General features: G+C 38.9%; 1 protein-coding gene across 1 annotated transcript in view; it reads left to right on the forward strand.

Moving 5' to 3' along the window:
• UGP2 (UDP-glucose pyrophosphorylase 2) overlaps positions 1-18,047 on the forward strand; it is a 46,475-nt gene extending 28,428 nt beyond the window's left edge. The window contains exons 3-9 of the mRNA XM_007958439.2: positions 8,214-8,399; positions 9,850-9,983; positions 12,844-13,141; positions 14,142-14,339; positions 14,876-15,118; positions 16,713-16,817; positions 17,940-18,047. Coding sequence (XP_007956630.2) covers positions 8,214-8,399; positions 9,850-9,983; positions 12,844-13,141; positions 14,142-14,339; positions 14,876-15,118; positions 16,713-16,817; positions 17,940-18,047 — 1,272 coding nt within the window. The remainder of the gene's footprint in view (positions 1-8,213; positions 8,400-9,849; positions 9,984-12,843; positions 13,142-14,141; positions 14,340-14,875; positions 15,119-16,712; positions 16,818-17,939) is intronic.
• The last annotated feature ends 410 nt before the right edge of the window (positions 18,048-18,457 follow it).

Genomic DNA, 18,457 nt, shown 5'->3' on the forward strand with positions numbered 1-18,457 from the left:
GTATTTTCAGTTGCCTCATATGCATGTGAGAGCTGGACAATGAATAAGGAAGACCAAAGAAAAGTTGATGCTTTTGAGTTGTGGTGCTGGAGAAGAATGCTGCAAGTACCATGGACTGCTAAAAGATCTAACAAATCTGTCCTGAAGGAAGTGCAGCTGGAATTCTCCTTGGAAGCAAGAATGGCCAGACTTCGTATCACTTACTTTGGTCATGTTGTCAAAAGGGACCATTCCCTGGAGAAGAATGTCATGTTTGGTAAGGTGGAGGGTTGACGAAGGAGGGGAAGGCCCTCAATGAAATGGATTGTGATACAGTGGCTGCAGTGATGGGCTCAAGTATAGCAGGGATCGTGGATGTAGTGCGCAGGACCAGGTGGTGTTTCGTTCTGCTGTGCATAGGGTCACTATTAGTCAGAGATGACTTGACGGCACCTAATAACAACAAAACATTATTCTGGGACTATCTTCTTATTTTTAATAGCCTGTATTAGACATAGTAACTGCTCGTTCCATCTTGTTTCTACATCTCATACAAGTAAATGTTTTCTGGTAGCTTGTCTTTGAAACAGAATAATGAGCCTGGTCAACCATCTCTCACCTCACAGTCAGCAGTTGAAAAGTGTGAATAAAACATTGACTGTTTGTGATTCCTAAGTAATTTTTTTTTCCTAACCCTGTTTGTGGGTGACAATTGTATAACACTTTTTTTTTTTAACTGTTTTCCATTCTATAAATATTTCTTCCTTCAGCATAGTTGAATGCATCAATCTGTTGTGTGTTCAAACTTAAAAAAAAAAAAAGAACTTCTGATTGTGTCTGTTTAACCAACTTGAGGAAGGAGAAAAAAAACAGTTAATGTCATTAACTTTTTGGTACATAGCAGAGTTCAGTTCAGGAAAAAAGCTTTCTAGTAACAAGCATGTTTTTACAGAGAACTTTGTTCCTTAGATTCAGAACTTGGACAGATGTTAAAAACTCCCGAGTAGACTTCAGTTGCCTCAAAATGGTTGGCATTCTAGAGAGGTCATTTTGGCTTGCTTTCCATTTTATTTTTAGCCTCCATAGAATCCATTATAAAGAATAATTTTAAAGCATCATTTTGAAATTTCAATACAATGAACAAATGTATTTAGATAACCCCTTTTTTTCTCTAAGTACTTCTTTTCTTAATGAACTTTGTATTCTGTGTGGTGTGTGGGTCAAAGATTTATCACATGCATATATGATTTTGGAGTGTTTTTTCTCCTGGTGAAATTTTAAGGCAGCAGAGTTGACATTTGGTTATCAATTCCTCTCTACAGGAAGTGAAAAATTCCTGTTAGAGCTTTTTTTGAAAGACTTATGACCTAAATGGAATGAAATAACTAAAAATTAAATATGATTCCTGAAGTTCACCTTGTTTAATGAACTTACACATGCTAGTATACCAGACAATTCTTTAAAGATCAGAATAAAGGTATAATCTATAGTTTTCTGCCTGGCATTATTATTTAAATTTGTAAAAGCATCTGTTGGCTCAAAAAGGAAATGGTATTATTCCTAATGATATCTAATGAACATACTAAGTTTTCATATTTACTGTCAATCTTTTCCCCAATCTATTTAACTGAAATATTTGAAAACATTAATCATAGCACAGAATCAATAGCTTTCAAAAGCATTAATTAGTGTAGCATTTTTGCTCTTGTAATAATAAATAAGCATTTATACTTCAGCTATAACATTAACATTACATAGAATTTTTCACTTCAAACTACACCTAGACTGTTTGCTTGTGTTTGAAATAGAACACAGTTTTGCATTGCTTAATGGCCACAATATGTTCTGTGAAATAGGGCGTTTGGACGTTGTCTGAATACTGTATTAAAACATTCTGGGAACCTGCTTCCGATTGTCCTCCTTACCACTGCTCCCACCGCTGCTGCTAGTCCAGATGCTGTTAGGGGTGGTTGGAGGAAATGGGTGGTAGAAGTGGGCGGTGGCAGCTCCAGCAGAAGCTGAGTGAGAGGTAACAAGCAGGGAGGGAACAGAGCGGAGTGCACCCAGCCACCCTACCCAAGAGCCCACGCCCAGAGCCCTGTCCTCTTCCTCACCTGCCTGTATTCCACCTGTAAAAGTCTGGGTTTGGGGTCTTTAAAACCATTAGAGGTTGTTTGGTTACCTAGTGCCACTCTAACAGAAGATGCCACAAGTGGGATGGCTTGACCAAACAAGAGTTTATTCTCTTACAGTTTAGGAGGCTGAAAGTCCGAGTTCAACATGACAAGCGCTAAGGGCTGAGTGAAAGCCTCTCGACCTGGAGCTTCAGCTCTGCCTCTTGCTTCCAGCCCACTGAAGCTGGAGGTGTCTCCTTACTCAGGCAGCTGCTGGCTGATGAAGCTAACAAGATCAAGGTTGACAAATAAAATGGCACAATCCCCAATATTACAGAACAACACAGCAGTTGTTGGACTGTCCAGAGACAGTCCCAAGATCGGCAGGAAACGTGGCAGGCTGATAAATGAAGACTGCTATGTGCAGGGTCCAAGCTGCTCAGACTTTCTCAAAACTTCTCCTTGTATACTGGAAGCAGGCCATATCCCTAAGGCAGCTACTCAGCTGCTCTAGTAGATGCCACCAAGCAGTTGATTACCAATCTTATCATGAGGAATCACTACATCCAGCTGCCCAGCCACTCAAAACCAGGCCCAGCCAAGTTGACACACAACCCTAACTACCAGAGGGGAAAATAATAAACAAAAGAGAACTACTTTCCCTTTTAAAAACAAAACAGAAAACCATATGGGACCATGAACTTAATCTGGTTCAGTAATTGCATAGTGCCCAAATGGAAGTGGTTTGTACCTGTATTCAAATATTGACAGTAAATCCCAATGATATCTTTTTTTTTTGGATTTTTGGTGTTATGATGGTAAGATATGACAGGTACCTATGTTATCACAGGCTCAGGGACTTTCAAATTGGTGTTGAAGGGTAGGTGTTGGCATTCAGCTTCTAGACTTAAGTTGAAGCTGAATACTGATTATTTGGTCAGATTCTGAGACTGAAGTTGAACATGAGTGTGTCCCACCTACAGCCTACAACAGTGCACTGTTGTGGAAATGGAATATTGACCAGTGAAGATAAGGAGGAATCAGACTTTGGCTTATCTTTATGTATTTGGTTGAATGTCTTGTAATGTCAATATCATTAAGATGAAAAAGATTATATTGAGGAAAAGAAAAAAAGATTCTGGCAGAATTTTATTAAGATAAACTAAAACATAATTCTTATCCCTTCATTGATTTTTGTAGTGTACCATGTAGAACTGCACTAATATGGTTACCACTAGTTAATATGTTTCTGTTTACATTTAAATTCATTAAAATTAAAAATTTACTTCCTCAGTCACGTTAGCTACACTTCAAGTGCCCAGTAAGCACGTATGCTTTGGCCAACACAGACTACAGAACATATCGGTCATCAGAGACAGTTGTCAACAGCTCGGTATCTAGAGAGTGAAAATGAGCAGTGCCTTCCTGGTGATCTTTTGGCTGTGCATTTAAGCTTGAAGAACTCCCTTTAACACCGTTTCCGTTGGCATTGAGTGGATCTTGACTCATAGAGACCCTTTAGGACAGAATAGAACTGCCCATAGGATTTCCAAGGCTGTAAATCTTTACGGAGGCAGATTGCCACATCTTTCTCCTACAGAGCAACTGATGGGTTCCAACCACTGACATTTTGGTTAGTAGCCAAGTGCTTTAACAACTGCACTACCAGGACTCCCTTAACACAGTTTAATTTCTGTAAAGTTTTTGCCTTGAAATAATAGGATGTCTGTCCATCAGCGATACAGTTGGGTTTAGAACACAGATGTTGAATAGTGTCTGAAATCCAAGTCCTGCCATTCTACATTGTTGTCACATGTGTCTAAAGAGTATGTGTCTTAGATTTATAGTTTAGAACTGTAGTTACGCTAACAGTATTCTTTATTAATTCTTTTAGTCCTGTTAAGGATGTATTATTAGGTTTATTTAGATTAAGAAAATCAGTGTCCTGATTATTAAACTTAGACTTCAGAACTTGTATTCCATTCTGATTTTTATGTCTGCAAATGGAATAAATAAGTTTTGTAAGGCTCAGTGTACCATAGAATTTGTCCAGTTACGTTTGTATTTGAGTTCTCTGCAGTGTCTCTCCTTCTCCCAGATATATTTCATACACACAGTCTATATGATTACATATAGACCCTTTTCTAGACAAATCTGCATTAGAGTAGCTTCAAGCATATATATACATAAAATATAATATATATATAAAAACTCACTATGGTCGAGTTGGATCCAACTCATAGCGACCCCTTCTTGGGTTTCCAAGGTTCTATCACTACAGAAGTAGATTGCCCAACCTTCCTTCCGAGGAGTGACAGAAGGGTTTGAACCTCCAGGCTTCTGGTTAGCAGTCAGATGCCTTAGGCATTATGCCACAAAAGCTCCTTTTTAAAAAAATCTTAGCTAGTTCTCCCACGTCATTGGTTTTGTTTGAGAGTGTGTTTGGCTGTTCTTGGTCCTTTGCATTTTCATGAACATTTTAGAACCAGCTTGTCAGTTTCCATGCTAAAAAACCCTTGGGATTTTGATTAAGATTGCACTGAGCAGTTTTCAGTCTAGAACTTGATTCATATACCCCTCTATTTATTTAGGTCTTCTAATTTTTCTCAAAAGTGTTTTATAGTTTTCTGTGTAGAAATTTACACATCTCTTATTAGATTTATTTATAAGTATTTTCTATTTTTGGTATTATAAAAGATACCTTGTTAAACAATATTACTTTCTAATTTATGTATAGAATTGGGTATTATTTTTATATTGACCTTGTATCTTCAGTGTAACTAAGCTTACTTGTAATAATTTATTTTTGGGTTCTTTAAATTTTCTACATACAAAATTATGTCATCTGTGAATAATGACACTTTAGTTTCTGTTATATGGTTATTAGTAAAATATTACATGCAGTGAAAAATTAAAGAACTGCAGCTACATGCATCAGTGTGGATTAATGTCAAGCATGACTTTGACTTAAAAAAATAAACCATATGAGGATAATTTATAGTATGATTCCATTTGTAAAAAGTTTAGAAACAAAACTAAGTTGTTGTTGTTACGTGCTGTCGAGTTGGACCCGACTCAAGTAGAATATTGTATTGTTAGGGTTACATGCATAGGTGGTAAAACTGTAAACCCCAACACCAAAACCACTACCATCAAATTGATCCTGGCTCATAGCAACCCTATCAGACAGAATAGAACTGCCCCCCTAGGGTTTCCAAGACTGTAAATCTTTATAGAAGCAGACTGCCTCATCTTTCTCCTGTAGAGTGGAAACCCCAACCTTTTGATCAGCAGCCAAAGGCTTTTAACGACAGCACTACCAGAGCTCCTGGTAAAACTATAGAGGGAGTTTTTTAAAAATCAAGGTGGTGATTACTACTAGGAACTGGAGGGGAACATGATACGTGGGACAGACACATGGAGGCTTCCAAGTTATGACAATAGTCTTTTTCTTCATATTATTCTTTCAACTGTGTATGTGTATTTTACAAACTTTTATATGTATGCCACTTCTGAATTAAAACATTTTTAAATGGAATTGGAAGACAATAGGCCCATTTCACCACCTGTGGGAGGAAAATACTTGCTTCTACTTATTCAATAAAATTTCCAAAAAGTATTGAATATTAATATCTAACTAATGAAAGAAGTATGAAATAGGTAAAAAATACTTCTGAACTAACAATTTTACCTAAAACAATGTATGAACAGGGCTTTTCAATTAAATTGATTTCCACACCTTTGTGTGGTGTCTGTAAATACTAAATTATTTGCTGGTAAGTGAAAAAACCAGTAAAACCAAATTCACTGTTATCGAGTCAATTCCGACTCCTAGTGACCCCATTGGATGTCCAAGGCAGTAAATCTTTATGGAAGTAGATTGCCCAGTCTTCCTTCCAGGGAGGGACTGGTGGGTTTGAACCACCAACCTTATGGTTAGCAGTCAAATGCTTAAGGCACTGTGCCACCAGAGCTCCTTTAAGCAACTGTTAAATCGAAATTGAAATTAAAAAAAATTAATTTTAAGAAATAATTGGAGAATAAATCCTTAAAGTTTCTCTCTCCCATTTGCTAATCTTATGAGTAAATATAATGTGCCTAGGAAATTTTCCTTACCCAGTAACAGATTTCAGGAAGCCATTGTGTCACAGTGGTGTGCCTTTGTGTTGAATTCAGTAGTTGGGTTAGAAAGGCTTATAAGCTACTCTGTTATATTAAGTGACAAAAGGCCCCAGCTCTGGCATCCACTCTTACTTTTCTAGTGATGTGACACTGGATTGGGATTTAATCTCTTCTGTTTATCTGTATGTTTTTAATTTTTATTTCTTTCTTTTAAAAAAGGAGCTCTGGTAGCATAGTACCTAAGGCATTTGACTGCTAACCAGAAGACTGGTGGTTCAAACCCACAGCTCCTCCTCGGGAAGAAGGTTGGGCAATCTACTTCCGTAGCAATACCACCTTGGAAACCCAAGAAGTGGTCCCTATGAGTCGGATCCAACTTGACAGCAGTGGTTTTTTTTTTTTTTTTCTTTAAAAAGGGGCTTTTATTTTTCTTCCAAGCAGTATTAGCAATTTCTCTGAAATGCCAAACAAATGATGGAACAACAAGAACTTCTGTAGACATATAGGGTGATTTATCAGATGGAAAGCTGTGCTTACCACCTAATTTAACTTGCAACAATAAGCAAATAAGCTTTAAACCAAAGTGTCCTTGCTTCCTGAAATCAAATGATTGGTACCTGTCTTTGCCCAAGTGTGTGTGTGTGTGTGTGTGTGTGTGTGTTGGAGGGGGAAGGGGATAACAAGTCATGGAACCTCGAGACTGTGACACTTAGACACCCTTCAAACCTGGAACTGAACCCACCCTTGGGGATTCAAACAATAGACAGGCCTATAAATTGAGTAATGGGAGCTCTGGTAGCGTAGTGCCTAAGGCACTTGACTGCTAACCAGAAGGCTGGAGGTTCAAATCCACCAGCCACTCCTCGGAAGTAAGGTTGGGCAATCTGCTGCCATAGTGATACTGCCTCGAACACCTAAGGAAGGGTCGCTATGATTCAAACAATAGACAGGCCTATAAATTGAGTAATACACTTGGGAAGAGTTTATGCCCTAGTACAGTCAACTGTATGACACCAAGTGGGCAGCATTTGCCCAAAAACAAAGCTCAGAAGGTAAGAAGGCAGGGGAAAGAAGGACACATGGAAATGGAGAACCCCGGGTGGGAGTGGGACGAGTGCTGTTATATTGTGGGGATTGCAACCAATGTCACCAAAAAAATAGGTATGAATTGTTGAACGAATTTGCTCTGTAAGCTCACCCAAACCACAATCAAAAGTTCAAAAACAAAGCAAATAGATGAAGCGTGAAGGAGGATCTTAGGTATGCAGCCAGAAGACATGATGGCAGGAACAGACGCAGAAACCTGTACACCACTTTTTGTTGCAGCACTTTTCACAGTAGCCGAAAAGTAGAAATAGCTGAAATGTCTGTCAGCAAGTGAATGGATAAACAAAATGTATGCACATACAGTGGAGTACTACTCAGCCATAAAGAGAAATGTAGTCCTGATGCATGCTACGGCATGAGTGAACTTTGAGAACATCATTCTGAGTGAAAGAAGTCCATCGTAAAAGGACAAATATGTTATGATTTTATGGAATCAGCAAATATATAGAAACCAGAGATTATTAGTGATTATCAGATGCAGGAGAGAGGGGGAGAGGGGAAGTTTTGTTAAGGGAGCATTGAAGTTATGTTAATGGTGGTGAAATGATTTAGAAAAGGAAAGTGAGAGTGATTGTACAGCTCGGAGAATATAGTCAGTGTTACTGAATTGTCCACACAGAAGTTGTTGAGATAACCTATGTTTTGTTATATATATTTTCACCACAATAAAATTAAAAACAAACAAACATGATTTTGAGCCAAAAGGGCCCGGGAAGCTAAAGGAAGTTCAGTTGAAACTTTCTGTAGAGAAACCAGAACTTTAAAGAAACATGGAAGTAGCCCTGGATTTGATCTCCTTTAACATCTCAGAAAGCTGCGTGAGTTACATATGTGTGTGTGTGTGTGTGTGTGTGTGTGTGTGTGTATATATATATTTTTTTTTCCTTTCAGATTCAACCCTATGAAAAGATAAAGGCCAGGGGCTTACCTGATAACATAGCTTCCGTGTTGAACAAGCTGGTGGTGGTGAAGCTCAATGGCGGTTTGGGAACTAGCATGGGCTGCAAGGGCCCTAAAAGCCTGATTGGAGTGAGGAATGAGAACACCTTCTTGGATCTGACCGTTCAGCAAATTGAGGTGAGTTACATTTAGCCTTTCTTGTTTGATACTAAAAGAAGACATATTTGAATAGATCTTTTAAGTTACTATAAATGTTTCATTATAAAATGTGGCAGATATGGATTTGAACTAGTCAGAGAGCTTGCTGTCTTTAGTCTTGGTATTAGTGTATTGGTGTTCCTAAGGACAAATTCTTAGGGTGATGCCAAAGGTTTTAATCTTAAACAGCATCTATGGTTGCTGAAGTCTCTACATCTGTTAGGATTCGCCTTTGATTCCCCCAACTCCTTTGCCCCCTTTCTTTCCAGTGGCTACCTTCCTCACTGGTGGGGCCACCTGGCTTTATTCACTCCTTTTGGTAGGCTGGGGAGAAGCTCATATACCTGATGGATGCCATAGGTGTTCAGAACTGTTCTTGACTTTTCTGTTATTAAGTTACTGAGCACAGACATTAGGCTGTGCAGGGCAGTTGGCCCTATCTTTTTCATTTCTTTATCATTAGCCTAATATGATGCTGACAACGTCAGTAATAACACTAGCAGTGACAGAGTTAACATTTATCTAGTATTTACTGTGTGCCAACTGTTGTTGTAAGCTCTTTTCATGAATTAAGGAGCTGTGGTGGCTCAGGGCTTAAAGCATTTGACTTTGACCAGAAGGTTGGCTGTTCAAACCTACCAGGCACTCCATGGAAGGAAGATGGGGCAATCTACTTCCATAAAGATTTACAGCCCCAGAAACCCATCAAGTCAGATTTGACTTGATGGCAGTGAGTTTGGTTTTTTTTTGAGTTTTACATGAATTGACTCATTTGTTCCTTTTAGCAACTCAGGTAAGTACTGTTATTTCCATTTTACAGATGAGGAAACCAAAGCATAGAGAAGTCAAGTTACTTGCCCAGGATGCCCAAGCTAGTTGTAAGTGTAGAACTAAAATATGAACACAGGGGGCAGCCTGACTTCTAAGACCTCATTCTTCTTCCCAGTCTGAGTTACCGCTTAGAAATTGAAAAAATTTCACTTGGGTGTCGTTCAGAATTCTTGGCCATTAATCCTGATAATAGGGAGCCATGTCTTGATAATGCTTGTACTTTCATCCCCACGGTGCTCAGAACATAGAGCTTGCCCGCACACGTGAAGCCTCAGAGCACTGTGGCCACACATGCTGCTCTGGTCCAGAGCGTGGTGGGCCCTGGCTCTGCGGCTGAGTCACCACCCCTCAGAGTTTCAATGCAGTCATTCATAACGTGCAGACAGTAGTTTGTATCTCAGAGGGTTTTGCTTTAGTGAGCAAGTACATGAGGAACTGCTTAGCAAAATGTCTGGCTTATGGTAAGCAGTTATGTCAAATCTGTATATTCTGTTATGTTAAATAGATTGGTGTTTTAGACAGTTTTTGATTAACCATTAAATTTTTAAATAAAAGAAAAGTAAATCTGGGTAATCTGACTGTCATTTCCCTCCCCCAGCATTTGAACAAAACCTACAATACAGATGTTCCTCTCGTTCTAATGAACTCCTTTAACACAGATGAAGATACAAAAAAAATACTACAGAAGTACAATCATTGTCGTGTGAAAATCTACACATTTAATCAAAGCAGGTACAGGGAGCAAAAAGATGAGTTCTGGAGGTATCACTGGGGAGGAAGGGTGTCTTTGCCTTGTTTATCATGGACAGCCTGTTTGCTGCCTTTGAAGGCTGAGAATTGGTTATTAGATGTGGGACTGTTAGAATCACTCTGTGATTTTGTAACTTCCAATTCTTAAAAAAGAATCTCTTTGAGTTTGTATGTTGAACAGTGTCCTAGCCAAGAATATTAAAGCAGAGTTTAGGTCTAAGGGTGTGCTTGGTCTCCAAGTATGTCTGAAAATCTTTGCCACATCTGTGCCACAAGATCACCTTCTTACCTGTGGGAAGAAATTTCTTCAACATACTGAATAGGCTTGGGGGAAATGTATCAATTCTAGAGAAGGTCTTTTCTGAGGAGAGGAGAGTGAAATGGAACGCAGATGATGGGTTGGGGTAAAGCCCAGGCATCTGGGGAAGCAAGGCTTCCATTTAAGGGTGAACTTCATGAACTACTCATGAACCACATGTCTTCTTGAACTACTCACTGGGATATTTCTAAAGTTGTACCATTAGTTTTTGGAGTTTTTTTTTGGCTCTGTATTTCCAAGGACATTTTCTTTTCTTTTACTGTGATTTGGGTGAAAGATTACAGAGCAAATTCACTTTCCATACAGCAGTTCACATACACTTTATCTCATGACATTGACTACAATTTACCCCAACGCAACAGCTCCCCTCGCACCTCCTCCCCATAGTTACCTCTTCCCTGTGTCCTTCCCTCCATGCACTCCTGCCCCCTGAGCTGTCTCCTTGTGCATACACAGCCCTTCTATTCTCCCATGATTGTTCTCTCCAAGGAGTGTATCTACCTCAGGTAAATGTTCACCTCATATGCCTGTCTTTTGTTTGGCTGGGAGCCATAGGTGTGGGTTCAATTCCCAACCTGATGGGCTAGGGGCCATAGTCTCAGTGGTTCCACCAGGCTCTATCAGACCAACAAACCTGGTCCCTTTTTTTTTTTTTCTTCAAATGATTTTGAGTTTTGTTCCACATTCTTCTCCCTCTCTATCCAGGATCTCCTACATAGATCCCCCTCCAAGTGGTTGACAGTGGTAGCTGAGCACCATCTATTTCTTCTGGTCACATAGTCGTATAGGCTGAGTATTACATGGTGTACCAATTGCTTGGACTAATTGTTTCCATGAATTTTTGGTTTTCTTCATTCTTCTTTGCTCTGAACAAGGAGAGACCCGTCGTTGCATCTAGATGGCCGCTTACAAGCTTTTAAGATCCCAGTCACTACTTGCCAAAGTAGGAGGTGGAACAATGTTTTGTGGAACAATGTTTTGTGTAGTATGTTGTGCCAATTGAGTTTGATGTTCCCTGCGACTATAGTCCCAAGCCCATAGGTCCAACTACTAGCTCCCTTTGGTAGTTGGTTGTGCCCAAGAAGTGACTACAACTTTGTCCCTTGTCAGCTCTACTATACACCTGGGAATTTCTACAGAACATACAAATACACTTGTAGAAACACTGTCTACCAGCCCTATACATGGTCTTAGGTACACTCCCCCCTGCATGGACATACCTGCCTGCCCACCCATCTGTCCACCTGTATACCCATGTTTGCCTTCACTGACAATGCAGTACTGTTAATGTGCAAAAGGGTTCGTCTTTGTTGTCTGTACCTCCCATGAACCTCTCTGTGTCTTCCTCTTCCTCAGTGCCACCATGTTGATCACTCACATTTGGTAATTTGCCCTTCTTTTCATCTAAATCAGTACTTGTCTCTACCTATCTAGCAGTGTTCCCTCTCTTCCCCTCCCACCCCTGGTCACCAACAAAGAAAATTTCCTTCCATATATAAACCTTTCCTTGACTTTTTACGGTAACAGAGTAATACAATATTTGTCCTTCTGTGATTGACTTATTTCACTCAGCATAATGTCTTCCAAGTTCATCCACATTATGGATGTTTTCTTATGTCACAGATGCTTTGCCTCCATTTTCTGGTTGGTCTTCACTCCGTTACAGTTCTGGCTCCTTGGCTTCTGGCCTCCCGCACACTCAGCCCCTACCTGTGTTTGCATTAGTGGCGGCAGACAGCATTTCTGACCACTAACTTGCTGCTGATTTTCTGCAAGAGAAAGAGAAGCATCTTTGAATGTATCTGTTTGTATACAGGAAACTTTTCTCACAGAAGTTTTCAGAAAAAAGAAAAATCCTACAAAGAAATGTTTGAGAAAACTTACTTAATAAATCCCTCCTTTTGGAGAGTAATAAAACACATTACTCTGCTAAAGATATGGGGATGTTCTATCTGTATGACCGAGGAAAACTTTTTTATGCAGCAACATTTACTGTCTAGAGAACAAATTTTGGATAACACAGATATGAGAGATTGTCTTAAATGGAATTACCTATACAGGTGTACCTTGTTATACTGCACTTCACAGGTACTGCATTTTTTTGTTGTTTGTTTTTACAAATTGATGGTTTGTAGCAACACTGCGCTGAGCAAGGCTCCCTTTTTCCAACAGCATGTGCTCACTTTGTGTCTCTGTGTCACATTTTGGTAATTCTCAAAATATTTCAAACTTTTCCATAATGATATTGCACACTTAATAGACTACAGTATAGTGTAAACATAACTTTTATATGCACTGGGAAACCAAAAAAATTGGTGTGACTTGCTTTATTCTGATACTCAATTTGTTGTGGTGCTCTGGAACCAAACCTGCAGTATTTCGAAGGTATGCCTATGATTAAATTGCTTACTATTGATAGACTCTGAAAAGGATGGAAATTTCATTTAATTTTAGTGCATTAACTTGAAGGTCTGGGGTACTCTACAGAGTTGATAACAAAGAATAATTTTTTTTTTTCCAAAGGTACCCAAGGATTAATAAGGAATCTTTACTGCCTATAGCAAAGGATGTATCATACTCGGGGGAAAATACAGAAGCTTGGTACCCTCCAGGTCATGGTGATATTTATGCCAGTTTCTACAACTCTGGTTTGCTGGATACCTTCATAGGAGAAGGCAAAGAGTATATTTTTGTGTCAAACATAGATAATCTGGGTGCCACAGTGGATCTTTATATTCTTAATCATTTAATGAACTCACCCAATGGAAAACGCTGTGAGTTTGTCATGGAAGTCACAAATAAAACACGTGCAGATGTGAAGGTAAATACTGAGAGGGTACAGTCTGGGCATTCTCGTCTTCACATTTCATAGGTTATGCAGTTCAAACTGTTTTTTTTTTTTTTTAATCGCTTGACATCATTCTAAGACAGAGTGAGATGGCATTCTGTAAAGGACCTGGAGTGTCTCATAATTGTGTGGATCAGAAAACCAGAGCTAATAGTTGTAAAATCTTTTTTTAAAGATACTCTGTATGAGTAATTTTAACTAAAAATGGTTCCACAGGATAAATCTGAAACATATGAAAACACTTTGTTCAAACTTTTAATATTCTTCTGGTTTTTGTTCATTGTCCCTTTAATGAAAATTGACTATTTCTACTTGGTATTTATATGTGTACATGTGTTTTATCACTGTAGTATCTCTATAGCTGTTTTGATGCAAAACACGTATTTGTTTTCTTACCTTGCATGTTTGGTGGTCATGACACTTGGCTTTTGATGACATGGTACATGTGGCTTTACTACTTACCCACAGGGAATAAGCAAAGTGGACAGTGTTTGAATACTAGATAGTGAGTCCCTGGCCTGGGTTGTGTGTCTTGCAAACATTCCCCTCACATGTGAGTGAATGTCCCTCTTCCCATATTTTTGTGGCCTAGTGGCTGCAAGAACATCTCTAAACTGAGGCTACTCCAAGGTCACCTGTCATCCACTTGTCCTTCTTCCCATTTCTTCCCTTATCCCAGAGCCAGTCACTGGGTGGTTTGAGCGTCAGAAGAATGGCTGTTCCTGTGCAGACCTTAGGAAGGTCAGGAGGACCCTGGTGTGCTCCCAGGGCTTTTATTATAGACAAGACATGTGAAACAATCTTAATTATTTTCTTCAGTTCTACCTTTAAACTTATGTTGCACTGTGTCACAGATTGAATCATTGCAGATGCTTTTTATTTCTGAGGCAGTCTCATACCAGAATTTGTGTGAACAGTATGGTTGTGATGGGGAGAAGTGTAGATGCACTTACTGTTTTTTTTGCCTTTCTAGGGTGGGACACTCACTCAGTATGAAGGCAAACTGAGACTGGTGGAAATTGCTCAAGTGCCAAAAGCCCATGTTGATGAGTTCAAGTCTGTATCAAAATTCAAAATATTTAACACAAACAACCTGTGGATCTCTCTTGCAGCAGTTAAGCGATTACAGGAGCAGAATGCTATTGACATGGAAATCATTGTGAATCCAAAGGTAAGCCAAGGTTGCAGTCTACTTGGCTCCCTGATTCCCAAGATCATAGTTAACCCACAGAGACCCCTGCCTGCCCTCTGGCCCATCTATCCCATGGTCACTCCTTCTAGCCTAGTCAGTCTCTCCAGTTCCTGGCCCTGCCTACCAGACTCTGTGCACATCCGTGTGTGTGCAAGTTGTGGTGCCCCTGAGTAGCCCTGGACTATGAGCTAGAAGTTGGGGACCTACTGAAGTCTTAAGTTATTGCCTCTGACACTTACAGGCTGTTTAGCCATAGCCATCTTGCAGTTATCTGAACCTCCGGTTCCTTATCAGTAAAATTGTAATACTACGGCATAGTATGTATTGAAACATGACTGAAAAAAAGATCATGTGTGTGTAAGAGCCTGGTATACAGAAGAAGATGTTTAGTAAATGTCATTTCTTGAAATGCTCATCCCTCTGGTGGGTCTCTGAAACTACTCCCCAAATATTAACTAGTCTATGTGAGAATGAGTTATAGGTGCCTAAAATGTTTTTCACCCCTTTTCTTACAGACTTTGGATGGAGGCCTGAATGTCATTCAATTAGAAACTGCAGTAGGGGCCGCTATTAAAAGTTTTGAAAATTCTCTAGGTATTAATGTTCCTAGGAGTCGTTTTCTGCCTGTCAAAACCACATCAGATCTCTTGCTTGTGATGTCAAACCTCTACAGCCTTAATGCCGGTTCTTTGACAATGAGTGAGAAGCGGGAGTTTCCTACAGTGCCCTTAGTTAAACTAGGCAGTTCTTTTACAAAGGTACGTATTTCTTAAATGTTTAATTATAGAGATGTGAAATACACATGAATCTGTATTTCTTAAATGTGTAATTGTAAAGCTAGAATATGCATATGGAGTCTAATTACACTCTTCACAGCTATTATACTCCACCATCTCTGATGTCTTCTAAAGGGAATTAACCATAGAAGATAAAGCCATGATTGCTACAGGGAGTAGAAAAGAATTTTAAATTTTGTAATATTTTATCTTACGTCTTTTCCAAGACCTATACTACTTTCATCAGTGAGAGTGTGTTAATTCTAGTTTAACCAAAATTTACTTATTGAGTCCCTACCACAGGGTGAATGGTGTTCTAGGTTGGGGATGTAGTAGTAGACAAAACAGACTTTCTTCATGAAACTGATGTCCTAGTGGGAGAAGGATTGCAGTAAGTACATTGAATGCACAGTATGCCTCATGACTAGGGAGCAAAATAAAGCAGGGGTAAGGACTAGGGCATGCATGGGTAGGGATGGTGGTCATGGTTTAATTTTATACAAGGTGGCCAGAGGTGGCCTCCCTGAGGATTTGACTGAGGGCACCATTCAGGTATTTGGGATGAAAAGCATTCCAGGTAGGGGGAATAGCAAGTATAATAAAACCTTGCCCTAACATGGTAAGAGGAATCCACAAAATGTAGCATGTAAAATACTGCAGCGGTAACAAAGTGACAGGGTGAGCCTTTGGCTGGTCTAAAGTGTGTTGCTGTTGCTTTGAAATATATTCTAGTCCTGCTTATGGTTTAGGGCCACCTGGTATGGATGTGTGTACTCACTTATATGTTGATGGGGGATGATTCTGGTTCCTGTGTGTGGGTGGCTAGGGTTTTCAGGATAGCATCAGAGGTTTTAGGCATCTCCCTGTTTTTTGATGCCTCTTTCATCACCCTGGGCTGGGGAAAATGCTGGTGATACAAGGACCTGCCATCCTTCCCTCATCCTGGGATGAGCTTGCCAATGGTTTTCCACCTAGTCTCACTTTTTTTACTTCACATTCTTTCCACCCTTCTTCAAGTGGGTGGTGGTGGAGGCTAGTGGAAGTTTTTTCATTGCTTCTATTTTTCTTAGTGAATCAGGAAATAAGGTCCACATAGGACAATTGCTAGTTCTTATAAATCTGGGGAGATAAGCAGCAAAGAGTGATAATTTATGATAGTTTATGCTGTTGGTTTTCCTGAAATGTGCTCCATTTCTTCTGACTCATACTCATAAAAGCCCAGTTCCAGTTGAGCTCGCCTTCTCGATTGCCTCAAATTATGATGATCTTTCCCTTCCTTTTTCCAACTAAATCCAGACTATCTGGACTATTCAGTCGGCCTTCAGCATGGTGGCTGTTTTTTTTTTTTTTTTTTTTTTTAAATGTCTGATCTGCTGTTAGATTGTAGATTGTTTGGTTATAGGGACCATGTTCATATCTCCTAGTCTGTCATACACAGGATCTCACATATAATGAGTGCTTAATAAATATGCTTTTCCTACATTTTTTATGGTTCACGTAAGATACTTTATTAATATCAGCCATTTTCCTGGTAACCCATGTTGAAACAATTTATAGGTTTCTGTTTTTCTTTAAGGTTCAAGATTATCTAAGGAGATTTGAAAGTATACCAGATATGCTTGAATTGGATCACCTCACAGTTTCAGGAGATGTGACATTTGGCAAGAATGTTTCATTAAAGGTGTGCTGTTTTGAAAATTATAGTTCTTTATAGTTTTACAAAACGGGTTTCATGTTCCAAACTAAATTTACCTTTATTTTAAGGAATACTTCATAGTCGTACCAGATGTATATAGATGCATTTTAAAAATGAGTAGATAATGACATGAACTAGCTTCCTGCAGTATTTAGTTTTAATACTGTCTTCTGGAGATTATACAATTTAAAGTACAATCAGTTGGAATTTGTGGGAAAATAGCATTCACATGGAATGCAAGCACTATTTAGTAACTGAACTGTTTTATTGAAATGTGACAGTCTTAAAAGATTGCTATTAAATTAGCATTAGGTCACTATTGCTAATTTAATAAAATGACTATTGAATCTGAATGAAAAGTCAAAAAATGACCACTCACTTATACTGAGTTTAGTGCATTGCTGCTACTATGTTATCAGAATAAAGATGTTTATTCACATTACTGTAGTACCTGGGTACTTTGATAAATATCATTCCAGCCTAGCATAAGAAACAGGAAGGGATATAGAAATAGTGAAACTCAGAACCAAAGATACAACAGGTTTCCCTAATAAACCATTATCTTATTTATTTTTTAAACCATTATTTTTAAAATCTCAGACCTAGATTTCATTTGCCTTTCCCAATAAATCTACTTGATCTAAATGCAAAAAACAAAGGAAAATGTACTTACTAAACTGACTTTATGCTGATAGTGCCTGAATAGTCTCACCTGTATCAGTAAACTGTTACTAAACAATCAGCAACCACAAAACTGATACGTAAATGTAAACTGAGAATCTTTTAGTTTCTGTATGAAGTGTGGGTAATGCTGGCAGCCTTACAAGTATGCCTTCACTCGGATGAGTTATGCTATGGCACCAGGTCCATGTCCCACTCTTGGTATCTTCACCCCGACAAGAAGGCAAGGAATCTAGAACTGCTGTCAGAATTGTTACAGAGGGACGTATTACAATTTTCCTTAACACGTTTGCTGCTTATGTTTACTATAGTTTATAAATACAACTACTCCATTGTAAAAGGAAGTCTGTATAAACTTGGTAATTGTAAAATAATTACATTTCAGTGTCAAGTACCCTCTTGTCTTTGTTTACCCTCATCACTTAGGGAACAGTTATCATCATTGCAAATCATGGTGACAGAATTGATATCCCACCTGGAGCAGTATTAGAGAACAAGATTGTATCTGGAAACCTTCGCATCTTGGACCACTGAAATGAAAAATACCGTGCACACTTTATACTAATTATGTGCTATAGTTTCTTACAATGATCACATGTTCTCTAGGACTCTAAAATAGGCAGGTACTTCACTCTGTTACTATATCCTGCAGAATTAATTTTTAAAGTAGAGTTTTCTGCAGTATGCTTTTAGTCTAAGAAGAGCACAGATGGAAGCAATACTTTTCTTCTTTGAAGAGAATCCTGAAAGTTAATCTTAAAGTGCAATATTGTTTAATTTCAAAACCGGGGCAGCTCTGCTGGAAGATCTGAACAGAGGCCTCAGTGATGGTCCCTTTGAATTGCTTGTTATTTCAAAAGTAAAGCTGTGAAGCAATACATGTGTACACTTACACTTTTCAATGATAACTTTATGAAATGGTAAAATAAAATGGTTTACTCTTC

Source organism: Orycteropus afer, unplaced genomic scaffold (assembly GCF_000298275.1).
Source record: "Orycteropus afer afer isolate SDZICR_OR568_19922 unplaced genomic scaffold, OryAfe1.0 scaffold00974, whole genome shotgun sequence".
NCBI classification, from domain to species: domain Eukaryota; kingdom Metazoa; phylum Chordata; class Mammalia; order Tubulidentata; family Orycteropodidae; genus Orycteropus; species Orycteropus afer.